Here is a 12,862-nt window from a genome sequence, read left to right on the forward strand (position 1 = left end):
TCATTACGTCAAGTCAGCAAGGGCGTTTGGCTCTGAGAAGCTAAAATGTGCTGTAAAACAGGACTTAAGACCTCACTTGTTTCAATGGGTATGATTTCAAGTTTCCAACTATGTCACCCAGTGTATTTCTTCATGGTCTACTGCTTTAAGGGTAGGGTAAAGGATAGGGTGACATTTTTTAATGTCTGTCTTAAAACAATAGTCAGGTTCCCACATGTATATTGAAACAATTTAGATTGCTGTAATAATTTCTCCTATTTATACTGGCTATTAATGGAAGTGATAGCAGACAAAATACACAGACTTAGCTTTGTGCAAAAATGTATATCAAAGTTTAGCTAAAACTTATATGAGGCTTCAGCAGTCTGAGTTAACCAGATTAAACCGATATCTTACAAATATAGTCTTTTTAGCCAAACATTTCCTGTTTCTGTCGCTCCTGTAGCAAAGAAACACACAGAGGGAATTTTAAACCAAAAGGATTGTGACTTTGGAAGTGATTCTTGTACTGAACAAGAGCAGTAGTTTTTGTCTCCCATAATTTACATTGGGAGCATGTAAGAAAGGGACCTCTTAATGACCAGTAGGGACAGGAGGAATGACTGCAGCTACCAAAAATTGTTTTGAATGTGAGTATTGTTTGGAGACAGCTGGCTTGAAAAACCTGTGTGAATATATCCTTTAAAGAATAAAGGAAACAAAGGTTGAGGTTGATATGCACAACTTTCAGTCCACTGAAAGCTACATCTCAAGCGGACTCTGTGGAAATCCACAGAAAGTCCACTTGAGGCCTGTTGCAGATTTGAGGATTTGTGGATTTGAGCATGCTTTGGCACTTGTGGCTTTCCCAGGTACTGTAGTGCACGCTGGACATTTGGATACAAGCTGTGTGTAGAGCAATAATGACTACTCGGCTGCTAAGGCTCTCTTCATCTCTTCTGTCTTCCTCACAGATCCCACATTTGTCCACGCACACCTCATCCCAGACAGTGCCGAGAAGAATGATGACAAGCTCTACTTCTTCTTCCGCGAGAAAGCCTCTGAGATGGGCCAGAGTCCCATGACCCAGTCCAGGATCGGGCGGATCTGCCTGGTGAGTTATCACATCAGTCAGCAAACCTCATGTTGATCATCACAGCTGAAAGGTTTATATGTCTCCATAATGGTTAGTTATAGTCTGTTGCCTGTTTCTTAGTCTCTTAGAGGCCCAGAAAGGAAGTTCCCCATGATCATCAGTAATTGCTGAGCACGAAACAGTAACACACACCAATTACAAGTTAGAAAACAAAACCTTTGCTGTTTGCCTAAACAGCTAAATTTGGAAAGCATTCTGTTATTTTGTTCCTCTGGATGAAATGTTTGAGCGGCAGAGTTTACTTTAGTCCACATCTGTATACATGCAAAGACATCCATACAAAGCTGAGCTGTGTTTACTCAGCAATGCAGTGCTGTGGCCTCAAGTGTTCGTGCCATCTGTATATGGACTTCAGAAAAATGTCTCTCAAGATGCTCTTGTGTTTGCAAGATGCATTCCTGAAGTATGTACTTTACCAGAAATATATTAAACAATCATGCTCAGTGGCTGTATGAGTCTGTACTTAGGCAGCAGTGCTTGGAGCTAAATGCTAACATCAACATGCTAACATGACAATACTAACTTAATGAACATGCTAACATTTGCTAACGACAGTCCATCATATTTGTTTGTCAAGTTATTTCAATAAAAAAACAAAAATGTCCTTACAAGACATCATCTGAAAACTATGAATAACTGTACAAACTTTGGTGCCAATCGATCAAGTAGTTTTTGGGATATTTCACTGACTAGGTGAAAAGTTTGACCTTCCAGTGGTGCTAGAGGATTTAAGTCATTAAAATTATGGCAAGCCATCTGACAACTGTCTAAATATTTAACTCTGAACCATACATTTCTAGCATTGTTAATGCTAGAAGAAAAGTCAGGGGATCATAAAAGTTAGTAGGGTTCATCCTCTTCATGTTCATGTTAATCCATCAGATAGTCTTTGAGATTTTTCAATCTGAACCAAAGTGGTGGACTGACAGAGATTGTCATTCCTAAAGCTGCTAGCAGGGCTAATAAGAACAATATAAAACATTTCTATCTGTTTTTGGAAGATATTAAAACATGTTAACCTTTCACCAAAGAAGAAAACTCTAAAAACCGACTTCTTCCCAACGTGATACACAGCGGATAAAGATAGAAACCAAATGTATATGTCTTCCGGCTCTGCAAATCATTTGGAAAATGTGTAGAGTTACAAACCGTGAGTTATTTTCCCATGGCTTGAATCTTTAGGTCAGCAGTAGAAGTTGGCTGACCTCCTGTGCAGATGGACCAAGCTGAAACACAGAGCTGATCTTTATTCATACCCAATAACAACAGGCCCAGAGCAGTTAGTTTGGACGGTTGTTTCAAACAGCTGTTAGTCAGACGTTGGTCAGTCTCTTCCTGTAGAGGTAGATGGATGACTACTGTCTATCTTTTTCCCACAGAATGACGACGGTGGACACTGCTGTCTGGTCAACAAGTGGAGCACATTTCTGAAAGCTCGACTCATCTGCTCAGTGCCTGGAGCTGACGGCATTGAGACGCACTTTGATGAACTAAGTGAGTTTGAATTATTATTTCCCATTTCAAGATACTGCCCAACACCCGGCCACGTCCACCACCTGTTGATCATTTACACTCTTCTAGTCAATCGAACTAGTCACTATCTAAAATACTTAATGGGCGTTTTCACAGATAATTTTCCAGATTTCAGGGAACATGTAATGCATCTGCTTAGAGTGAGAGTATGAAGCACACAATGACCTGACAGAAAAACTGGCAGATGGAAAATGTGAATTCTTACATGGCCATGGAAACCATGTAACAATCTAAAACAAAGGTCTCCAGATGGACCTCTTGTTGATAGATTCAGTATCAACAACTTTCTCGTTTGCAGAGTTCTCCTCACATTTTGCCCTCCATTTGCTTTGCATACTTTCACCATGATGTTACAGTTTTAATGCCTTCGGCATTAACATCTATTTTGCTGCAGTGTGTGAGCCAACAGCTCCACTGTACTGAAGGGACACACACATGCCCAGCAAAGCAGCATTTACAGCAGCATCTGTCTGAAGAATCCCAGAGAAGCTGCAGCTTTAGATTAAGGTATCACTGACTCATACATGTTAAGCTTGACATGTCTCTTCCTTTGAACTTCAACATGGCTCCTGTAACATCCTTAAAGGTAATATCCTTACTGTAAGACTGTGATCGTTCTGCTTCTAAGCACCATCAACGTTTCGCTAACAATTTGTAAAGAAAAACAAGAGATAGCAAAGTAAACACACACAAGCAAAGTAATCAAAGTAATGAGCAGCTGGAGTCAGTCCGACCCCCTTCGGCTCATCCCGGCCTGTCCGTCATTCACATGACTGACAGGATTAAGGAGGGATTTGTAGTATCCTTGAAATTGTAATGACTTGTGGTATGAGCAGCAAATCTTTCACTACTTTTCACTGGTTTTGCTCCATTTTCGTAGAACATATGTGCTCTTACTGTAAATTAAACTCAAGTTAAAATTTAACTCGTGCAATCTCACTCGCACAGTTTTAAAATCTTCTGCGAGGCAGCTTTTTTTGAAACTGTATTTATTGTTTTTTTATACAAACAGTATTATCATATAGTGCATACAAATCTCTACACACACACAGGCACACATATGTAGACAAAGCATACTGTAATAACAAAGGCACAGCAGCACAACATAAATTAAGATAATTATTTGAAGAATGATTGTCTGTTATTTTTAATATGTCACAAATTCTGTACCCGAGCATATTCAATATAGATTTTACATTATGGAAAGATAATACACAATACGTAATAAAGATGACCTTCTGTGAAGTACCCTGTGTGATACCTTTGGTGGGCAGCAGTCACTTTTAGTGTCACTGAATGCATTTAATGCCCCATAATGAAAAAAGGAATTCTCAGAGTTTTGTGGCATTAAACATTATTCTTGGACAAAATGTAATTTATGAACGTAATGTAATTTTGTGGCACTAAATGCTGTCCAAATGGAACAAAATTGCATTTCCTTCAAAGCCTTAGAGAATGAAGTAGTTATTATACTAGAATTATCTGATCATCATCCGACATTAACATAATGAAATGCAGCATGTGACCTATATGCACTTGAACGCACCACATAGACTGCAGCTGATGGCCAGTAACATGCACATACATTCATGTCAGTCATTATTTTTCATTCAGATTTGGCCCATGTATTGTGTCTAAAGCTAAATGCATGGTAACAAACCTCTCATCCTGCTGTGACTGAGGCTTTGCACGTTGCAAATGTATGTTATGCATTAAGAGCACTCTGTCAGGGCCAGAAGAGCACTCTTCTGTCAGAGTTACTGTACTTTAAGCCATCTATCCGCAGCGCAGCAGGTCAGTTGTAGTTTCAGCACAGATGAGCTCTCGTGGTGAGGTCATTGTGAGTCCTGAGGTGCAGAGGAACATCCCACAGCCCTGTGGTCGTCCTTCCCACAACCACAGACAGTCTGGTAGAAATGTGTTCTGTCTCCAGTCCTGCTGGTCCTGATGGAGCCCAGCAGAGGCATCAGAGTGGTTGTATGAGCACTCAGGGGAGAGAGTGGAGTAGATTCAGATGGTGAGGCAGAGGCTAACAGAAGAGAAAGCATTCAGTGTTGTACCGAGGGAAAGGAGGACTATAAAAGAGAGCGGGAAAGAGACACACAAACGCAGGAGAGATAAAAATGTTTGCCAGACAAAAATGAGAATGAATGTGTGGGCAATAAAGTTTTATTGCCTTTTCTGAAATGTAATTATGGAGCGAAACATTGTTTTTTCATTGAATTATTTTTTATGTCATTGTAGACCACAAATCCCAAAACCTAATATACCAGTATGAAGACATAGGTCCTTTTTGTTGGTGGATTTTGTTTGTTTCTCAATTTCCCCTGTAATTATTCTAAGTGGACATTTTAACAACATATTTTAGATGCACATTGTTTAGAGTGAGTATCAAGGAACTAAGGATATACTCTATAGTCATTAGACAGCCCCTCTTCCACCCGGTGACTATTCACTGAGTGCATCACTCACTTTCTCTTGTTTTTACTTTTCAAAAATACCTTATTTATCTCCTCTCTTTGTGTTCTTTCTGTGCTCACAGCAATCAGAGATGTTTCTCTGCTAATGTGATGCTGAGAGCCCCTCAAAGACTGCCTGATCTGACACATCAGAAACAAAAGTTGCAGTGACACAGCTTTTTCCAGTTCTCTGCTGATTTATTTCTTTTCTCTTTCACTGGGCTCGTTCTGTAGCCAGGAGGCCTGTCAAACTGGCGTCAGATGGGTTATGAAGTTCTATTTTGTTTGCCAAAAGTTAATTTTTGCTTTAGTGCGCAGCCATTACCTGTCATTTTCATACCTTGGCATGTAAGGAGATATTTTTTCTGAAATGATTTCGACTCATGATCAAAGGGGAGTTTGTTGATTTTGCAGCTTTGCAGAGTCAGAAATGATGTTTTCATTCAAGCCATGTGAATTCAAGTTTCCTCGTGTTTATTTTGTGCTCACCAGATAACGCCAAGGGCACAAGGATCAAATCATGTGTTATTACATTTCACCCTCAATTCCACATGCATAATCGTGGCTTAACATTTTGTTCTTCAACGCTGCTTCTTGCATTCATCCAGGTGATATTTGAGAGATAAACCTGAGCGGGCGGCTCTACATTGCTCTACAATGTGGTGTGCCAGATTTATGTCTTGCTCCTAGCTTCACAGATAGCCATGACAAAGATCTCATGTTATAAAAGAGAGGATATAGGATTTCATGTTTCTTCATTGTAATTGCCGTTTTTTAAAGACTTTTGACTTTAGATAATTATTGTCCTTGTCTTTTCAAGGCCATTTAAAACAAGCGATCTGAGCCCTTTTCACTGGTTTCCCATTGCTGCACAGCATTAAATGGACCTATGTGTTCGATGTGTTATTCTACTCAACCTGTCTACTTTAAATTTATTTCAGTTTTCTTCCTTATTGTTTTTCCATGCACTTTTCTCTCATTAAGCCATCAGAGGATACCCAGGGTTCGCAACTGCCTCAGCCCCACAGTCATTGGATGCATATGGCTCCTATTAAAGTCATGTTTCACCAGAGATCTCTATTTCACTTATATTCCCTGCTGGGATGCAGGAACTGTAGTTTCAGCATTGGAAGGGTTTGAATGCATTTAGGCCCTGGTAACCACAGTTCATGAAGAAACGCTCCCTTAACTCCCCCTCCTAAATAGCAAAAAATCTCCATATGTCACAGTTATAATTACTTTGGGTTGGTACCAGGTGGAATCTGGAAACGAATAAAACCTTGGGATGATTTGAGACACAGACACTAATATTTACTTAATATACCATGTTTTTTCTGTCCGACCGTTCATCATGACAGTTATTGTGCTTCTGCAGAAACGCTACCTTTCTTCATTAGTGCTAAAATGTAACTACGAATATTTTCTCAATTGCTTATATGCAATTTTAATGTACTTGCATGTTTCTGTTTCCTTTTTCTGCTACTTTATACTTCTACTCCACTACATTTCAGAGGGAAATGTTGTACTTATTACTCCACTGCATTTTTTAGACAGCTGTAGTTACTTTATAGATTAAGATTTTAAATACAAAAATATGTTATGACCTGACCTCTAGGTTGGGAACCACTGGACTTAACTAACGAACTGTATATACAGTAAAGTGGTTGAAACAAGCTACAAATCAACAAGCTGCAACAGTAAAATGCTGCATGTGCACTGATGCCACAATATCAACAATCTGACAATGTTGTATATGATAATATATGAGTCACAGCGGCCATTTTTGTGCAGAGTACTATTATTTAAGTGCATTTTGCTAATAATACTTCTCATACTCATACTCATACTTGTACTTCTTCCTCCATTGCTTCTCATGGTTTATGACTTTGACTAATGTCATAATTCTGTCTTTATCTATTAGGGGACGTGTATATCCAGCCGACTCAAGACACAAAGAATCCTGTCATCTACGGCGTCTTCTCTGTTTCAGGGTGAGTGACTGACAGCTTTCTCAAGCTCTCTAACTTTCATGCAGTTTGAAGGAAAGGTATATTTTGGTTTCCTCCAGCACTCTGTATTCATTTTTCACGCAGCGTGTGTTAGAGCTCTCTCTGATATTGAAATGCCGTGTTGCTTATGGCCTGTCAGATTCAGGCTACAAAGACAAAACAGGGCTGTGAATCCTGAGCCCAGAGGGAGTCGCATTTTTCTGAGAGACTGACTGAGCCTATAGTTCCTTATAGGTCAGGTTTGATAACGAGTTGTCATTCAACACACAGCATTAAAAGTCAAGGGAACCAACCAGACATGTAAATTGAGATTCTGACTGCACACAAGCAGGGAGACGTGCCTACCGAGTCATAATAAACACGCCTTGATTAATGTATTTGAGAAACAAATACTGTTATTGTTTCCATCCTCTCCTTAGGCATCAGGCACATTTAAACCAAGCTGATAAAAACACATGCAGTGCTAATGATAGAGGCCCATGACAGGAGTTACAAACATAGTACACCCACCACACAGCAGCGAGAGCCGGAGCTCTGGCGATTCTCTGCAATACGTGGGTGTTTGTATGTCAGTGTGTCAGACAGCTTGACTCTAGTTGAATCGGTTTGAGAGTGTGTTTGTGCGTCATGATGTTTCAGTGTGTTCCTGTAAGAGGCCATGTGAGTATGTGGGAAGGAAGTAGATTGTACCAGCCGCAGAGAACACCCGTAGTAATTATCTCAGAGGAGAGAGTTAATCTGTATCCTCTAGCTGCTGTCTCTGTGTGTTCACCCTTTTTCTCCTGCCCTCTTCCAGATCTGTATTTAAAGGCTCCGCAGTGTGTGTCTACTCCATGGCCGACATCCGTATGGTCTTCAATGGGCCTTTTGCCCACAAGGAGGGGCCCAATTACCAGTGGGTGGCATACACTGGGAAGATCCCTTACCCACGACCTGGCACAGTGAGTTATAAACAATAATAAATCTCTCATCCGTTTTTATGAGAACATGTTTTTACCACAAAAGGAATTTGGTAAATTGGAGGTTTGACATTTAGATCTGTATTTTTTTTTTTCGTCAATAGTGTCCTGGAGGCACTTTCACCCCCAACATGAAATCCACAAAGGATTACCCAGATGAGGTTATCAACTTCATGAGAAACCACCCCACCATGTACAATGCTGTATACCCAGTGCACAAGCGCCCCCTGGTGGTCAGAACCAACGTGGACTATGAGTTCACCACAATTGCGGTAGACCAAGTGGCAGCTGCTGATGGGAGCTACGAGGTGCTCTTCCTGGGCACAGGTCAGGCCTTAAGTGACATTATATGATGATTGTCCTGTGATATAATGTTGTATCAGTTAGCAGGTTGAAGCCCATTGTTCTCTACCGTTGGCTCTGTCTAGATAGGGTTACATTTTAGGGGATTCTAAAAGCAGTTTTCTTATTAAAACTATCTAACTATCTAAAAACAACTACATTATCTTATCAGATATTAAATGGGTGGATGAATGAGCTAAACTTGCTTCTCTCTTGTGTTTTATAGATCGGGGGTCAGTCCAGAAAGTGATTGTTCTGCCTAGAGACGACTTGCAAACAGAGGAGCTGGTCTTGGAGGAAGTGGAGGTCTTCAAGGTCTGACCTTATTCTTATTACCCCTCCTCTTTCTGTTATTTTACTATGTTTATGTATATTGTGTATATTGTGTATATGTTTGTTATCTGAGACAAAGAATATCACACTGAATATTCCTGGTCTGCTCATTTAAAGCTGTTACTGTATCACTGCAGGTTCCCACAGCCATTACCACCATGAAGATTTCATCAAAACGGGTATGTATTTAGATAATAATAAATCATTTTAGTACAGCAATCAGACTTATGATAAATAAGAAAATTATAAAACATTTGTAAAATTTCCATGATTTAAAACAACGTAGTAATGCTTTAATTTACAGTTCTCATAGTCCTACAATTTCTTAGAAAGGAACAACAACTGCTTATAAAGTCAACAAGTAACTAATAAATGTCTCAAAGCATCTTTATTTTATTTGAAACAATCCCAAATTGCATAGTTAGCATAGAAAATCATTAGCATAATGCAGCTTTTCTGATCTTTATCTCTATTTTTTTTTAATAGCAACAACTGTATGTAGGCTCAGTCTTGGGGGTGACCCACCTGGCTCTCCATCGCTGTGATGTGTATGGGGAGGCCTGCGCTGACTGCTGTCTGGCCAGAGACCCGTACTGCGCCTGGGACGGCAAATCTTGCTCCAGATACTCATCCTCACAGAAGAGGTGAGGATTAAGATAGTATACAGGCCATGCAAGGCTACTGTGCTTATGTGTGTGTGTTAAGAACATTTAAATTGTTACTTAAGCACGTAATATTTTTCAAAATATGTTGAAGTTAAGCTTTTTATTTTCGTTTGTTGATCTGACCCCTCTAGACGGAGCCGACGGCAGGATGTAAAGTACGGCAACCCAATCCGCCAGTGCAGAGGTTATAACTCTAACAGTGAGTATGAGGATCACTTTGTATTAAGCCCATGCAGTACACACAGTATCGAAACAACAACAGCAACTAAAGTGGGAATAGGATTTTTTAAATGTATTTATTGGCCTGTTATTCTAATTTATTCATTATTGTGCCAGTATTTTATATACTTTCCTCAGCAATAATAAATCAAGTATATTCTACATATTGTTTTATAGCCAATAAGAATACTCTGGAGACAGTTCAGTATGGTGTGGAGGGCAGCACAACGTTCCTGGAGTGCCAGGCCAGGTCCCCTCATGTGTCTCTCAAGTGGCACTTGCAGAAGGAAAACAGTGACAGGAGAAAGGAGGTGAGCAAAGCTTTCACTGTAAAACAATTACAGTTATGTTTCCACAGCCATTTGCAGCTGTCTTTATAATGCTTTTCATTCTGCAGGTCTAGTGTGGGAATCTTAATGAGCAAGCAGAAGACGAATGAATGAATGGAATGCTTAAATTTCACATTTAACATCTTCACTTTCCTTCCTTCCAGATTCGCTCAGAGGGCCGCATCCTCAAAACAGAACAAGGTCTTCTGATCCGCTCGCTGCAGTCGTCTGACAGCGGCATCTACCAGTGCACATCTACAGAGAAAAACTTCAAACACACGCTTGTCAAACTGCAGCTCGTGGTCCTCTCCAGTCGCACGGTTAACAACGTGTTGGTGGAAACGGGCAGCCCGGCCCTCCCTCCACTGCAGTCCAGTGCCTGGACTCCGAGCGCTGGTCAGTATAAGGACCTGCTGACCATCCTAAGCCAGCCAGAGATGGGCCTGATCAACCAGTACTGCCAGGATTACTGGCAGCTTGGAGAAGGCAGCCTTGGGGACAACAAAGCCAAAAGCCTGAAGGAGCTTAAAGAACAGAAGAAGCCTCGCAACCGTCGGCATCATGATGAGCAGACAACTCCAGCTGAGACATGAGGAGCTGGATATACACCTTATTATATTCAAACACCCCTAAGTCTACCTTTTCACACCACCTCCTAAACACTGCAACCCTCCATTTAGGGTAATGACTCCAGTTAGAAAGATCAAATTATCATAACGGACAAAAGCAGATACTGCAACCAAAAGCAACAGCATCAAACAGTAACTGTTGGAAAAAACACACAATATTTATTGTAGGTTGTAAAAAGTAATTCTTTGTACCTATCTAGAAAAAACATGTTTTTTTTGTGAATAGGTAAATCTGTGCAAATATTGTTGTTATTATAATATTATTGTTAGTGTTATTGTTTATTACAATGTGTTATTATGTTGAGAATATCTTTATGTTTGGTGTTTTTGAGAAACAGCAACAATAACCCAGGACATTGGGAGTTATCCACGCGTAGGCAAGGACAGAGGAACATGTATTCAGAAACTGTTAAAGGCGACCATGTTGGATCACTTGACTGCAGGCAGTATTCAGTGTCTAAGCTGGAAGTCGAATCGCTGCTTCAGTGAAATTCTTGAACTTCCCTAAACTTCTTCACCAGAACTCTCTACTGTAAAGCAGACAGGTTTTTGTTGTTGTTGTTTTTTTACTGCAAGCTGTTGAAAGAATGATGACGGCATTTCTTGGGACATGCAAGGATAAAAAGAAATGTCCACAGACTGCAGCTGTGACAACATGTCACACTCGTACAGTCACATGTTGATGAAAGGCCCTTTGGGGCCGGTAAGACGTCTCCCGTTCATGTTGTGGTCCAGCCTGGCCTCAAGTAATGATGTTGCATCATATGCCCAAATTCTTCCAAAATCAGTTGCTGCCAAGTGTTTGTTTTGTTTATATGTGAATATCACATCTCAATGTTGTATCCTTAACAAACGTGATCTTTGTGATAAGCTGTTTTTTGGGGGGAAAGGGTCTTTTAACGGCACAAAATATAACATTGCCTTGTCTTTCCTCTTTTGGGATAAGAAATTCCAGCAGGCAGCTATATGTGAGTTTGTGACAGTTTGTGATAAATAAAAAAATATTAGAGACAAAGCACCTTCTGTTGCCAAATTGGTAATCTTGATAAACAGTGAATCCTTCACATGTATCTGTGGCATTTGTATTATATTCATATAAGGCAGAGCGTGCAGCTCAAAGGTTTATTTTTAGCTCTCCAACGTTTGCATTCCTGCCAGTTTCATGCAAAATATTGGTTTCACTAAGTGAATATTAATCATGTAATAAGTCTACACTTCTATTGGATTATATCAACAAATGTTCTGCTTTGCATTGATTGGGAATTGTCTTCTTTGATTGGTTCTGTATTTACTGTATCAGCCAGTTTACAACAGAGACTTTCACAGCTACTTGTTTTGTCAGTCCAGCGCAGTGCCATTCTGCTATCATACGTGCCACAGACTTCGTATAGAATTGTTTGTACTGAGCGACTTCCATACAGTAAAAAAAAATAAATGTCACAAGTAAAACCACTAACAAGCTGATCACCACCAAACCTGAAGAGAAACTCGTACCAAAATCTTCAGAAGGTGGCTTTTCATTGTGCATGGCATGTACAGTGTATGTGTATGATATTTGTCTAAAATGCTATGTTGCTGTGGATGTCAGTGAATGTCTTTCTTGTTGTGGGAATATGGAAAAACTATCAGTGCAAGAAAGATGTGCTCAAACCATTTTATGGTGGGAAATGCCGAAAGTACAGAAAGGTCAGATTGTTATTTAAAATTCTCTCTTTATTCTCTCTCTCTCTCTCTCTCTCTCTCTCTCTCTCTCTCTCTCTCTCTCTCTCTCTCTCTACGTCTCCTAGTCTCTCTATTCTTTCTCTTGCTTGTTCTCGAAACTTTGCAAAACAAATTTGCATATATTTCAAACACGTGCATCTATTTTATTTTCTCTGTTTGGCAGACTTTGCTCTGGGTCATTGAGGTAATGTATGATATAATGCACAGTTGATGTTATTGTAATGACTTGTAAAAAATTACTATCTTTTTCTTCCTCATCAATGTTGCTGACTAATAAATTAAAGCTCTATATTTTATAATAACAGAGGTTCTGTTCTGTGTGCCACCGATGAGCACGTATCCGCCGGGTTTGTTGTTTGATCGTATCAATACCACACTGTAAATCTGTCCTAGTATTGTCAGCAAAATGTATCAAAGATAAAAGTACACAATGCAGAAGGCACTATTACACATTCTATCATTATATCATTAGATTATTAATGGGAAAGTACTAGTTTACTGTTGTAGCTGATCAATGTGGAGCTATTT

At 39.8% G+C, this 12,862-nt stretch overlaps 1 protein-coding gene across 4 annotated transcripts in view; it reads left to right on the forward strand.

Moving 5' to 3' along the window:
• Positions 1-12,636, forward strand: part of sema3fa (sema domain, immunoglobulin domain (Ig), short basic domain, secreted, (semaphorin) 3Fa) — a 50,155-nt gene extending 37,519 nt beyond the window's left edge. For 2 of the 4 annotated variants that reach the window (XM_051414189.1, XM_051414187.1), the window contains 11 exons: positions 954-1,093; positions 2,515-2,629; positions 7,049-7,118; positions 7,933-8,077; positions 8,200-8,422; positions 8,664-8,752; positions 8,908-8,949; positions 9,257-9,413; positions 9,551-9,634; positions 9,832-9,965; positions 10,148-12,636. In XM_051414189.1, coding sequence (XP_051270149.1) covers positions 954-1,093; positions 2,515-2,629; positions 7,049-7,118; positions 7,933-8,077; positions 8,200-8,422; positions 8,664-8,752; positions 8,908-8,949; positions 9,257-9,413; positions 9,551-9,634; positions 9,832-9,965; positions 10,148-10,576 — 1,628 coding nt within the window. In that variant the 3' untranslated portion in view covers positions 10,577-12,636. Of the gene's footprint in view, positions 1-953; positions 1,094-2,514; positions 2,630-7,048; positions 7,119-7,932; positions 8,078-8,199; positions 8,423-8,663; positions 8,753-8,907; positions 8,950-9,256; positions 9,415-9,550; positions 9,635-9,831; positions 9,966-10,147 lie in introns of all 4 variants that reach the window. The other 2 variants (XM_051414190.1, XM_051414188.1) reach the window with 1 other exon arrangement.
• The last annotated feature ends 226 nt before the right edge of the window (positions 12,637-12,862 follow it).

The sequence above is a fragment of the Dicentrarchus labrax genome, unplaced genomic scaffold (genome assembly GCF_905237075.1).
Source record: "Dicentrarchus labrax unplaced genomic scaffold, dlabrax2021, whole genome shotgun sequence".
NCBI classification, from domain to species: domain Eukaryota; kingdom Metazoa; phylum Chordata; class Actinopteri; family Moronidae; genus Dicentrarchus; species Dicentrarchus labrax.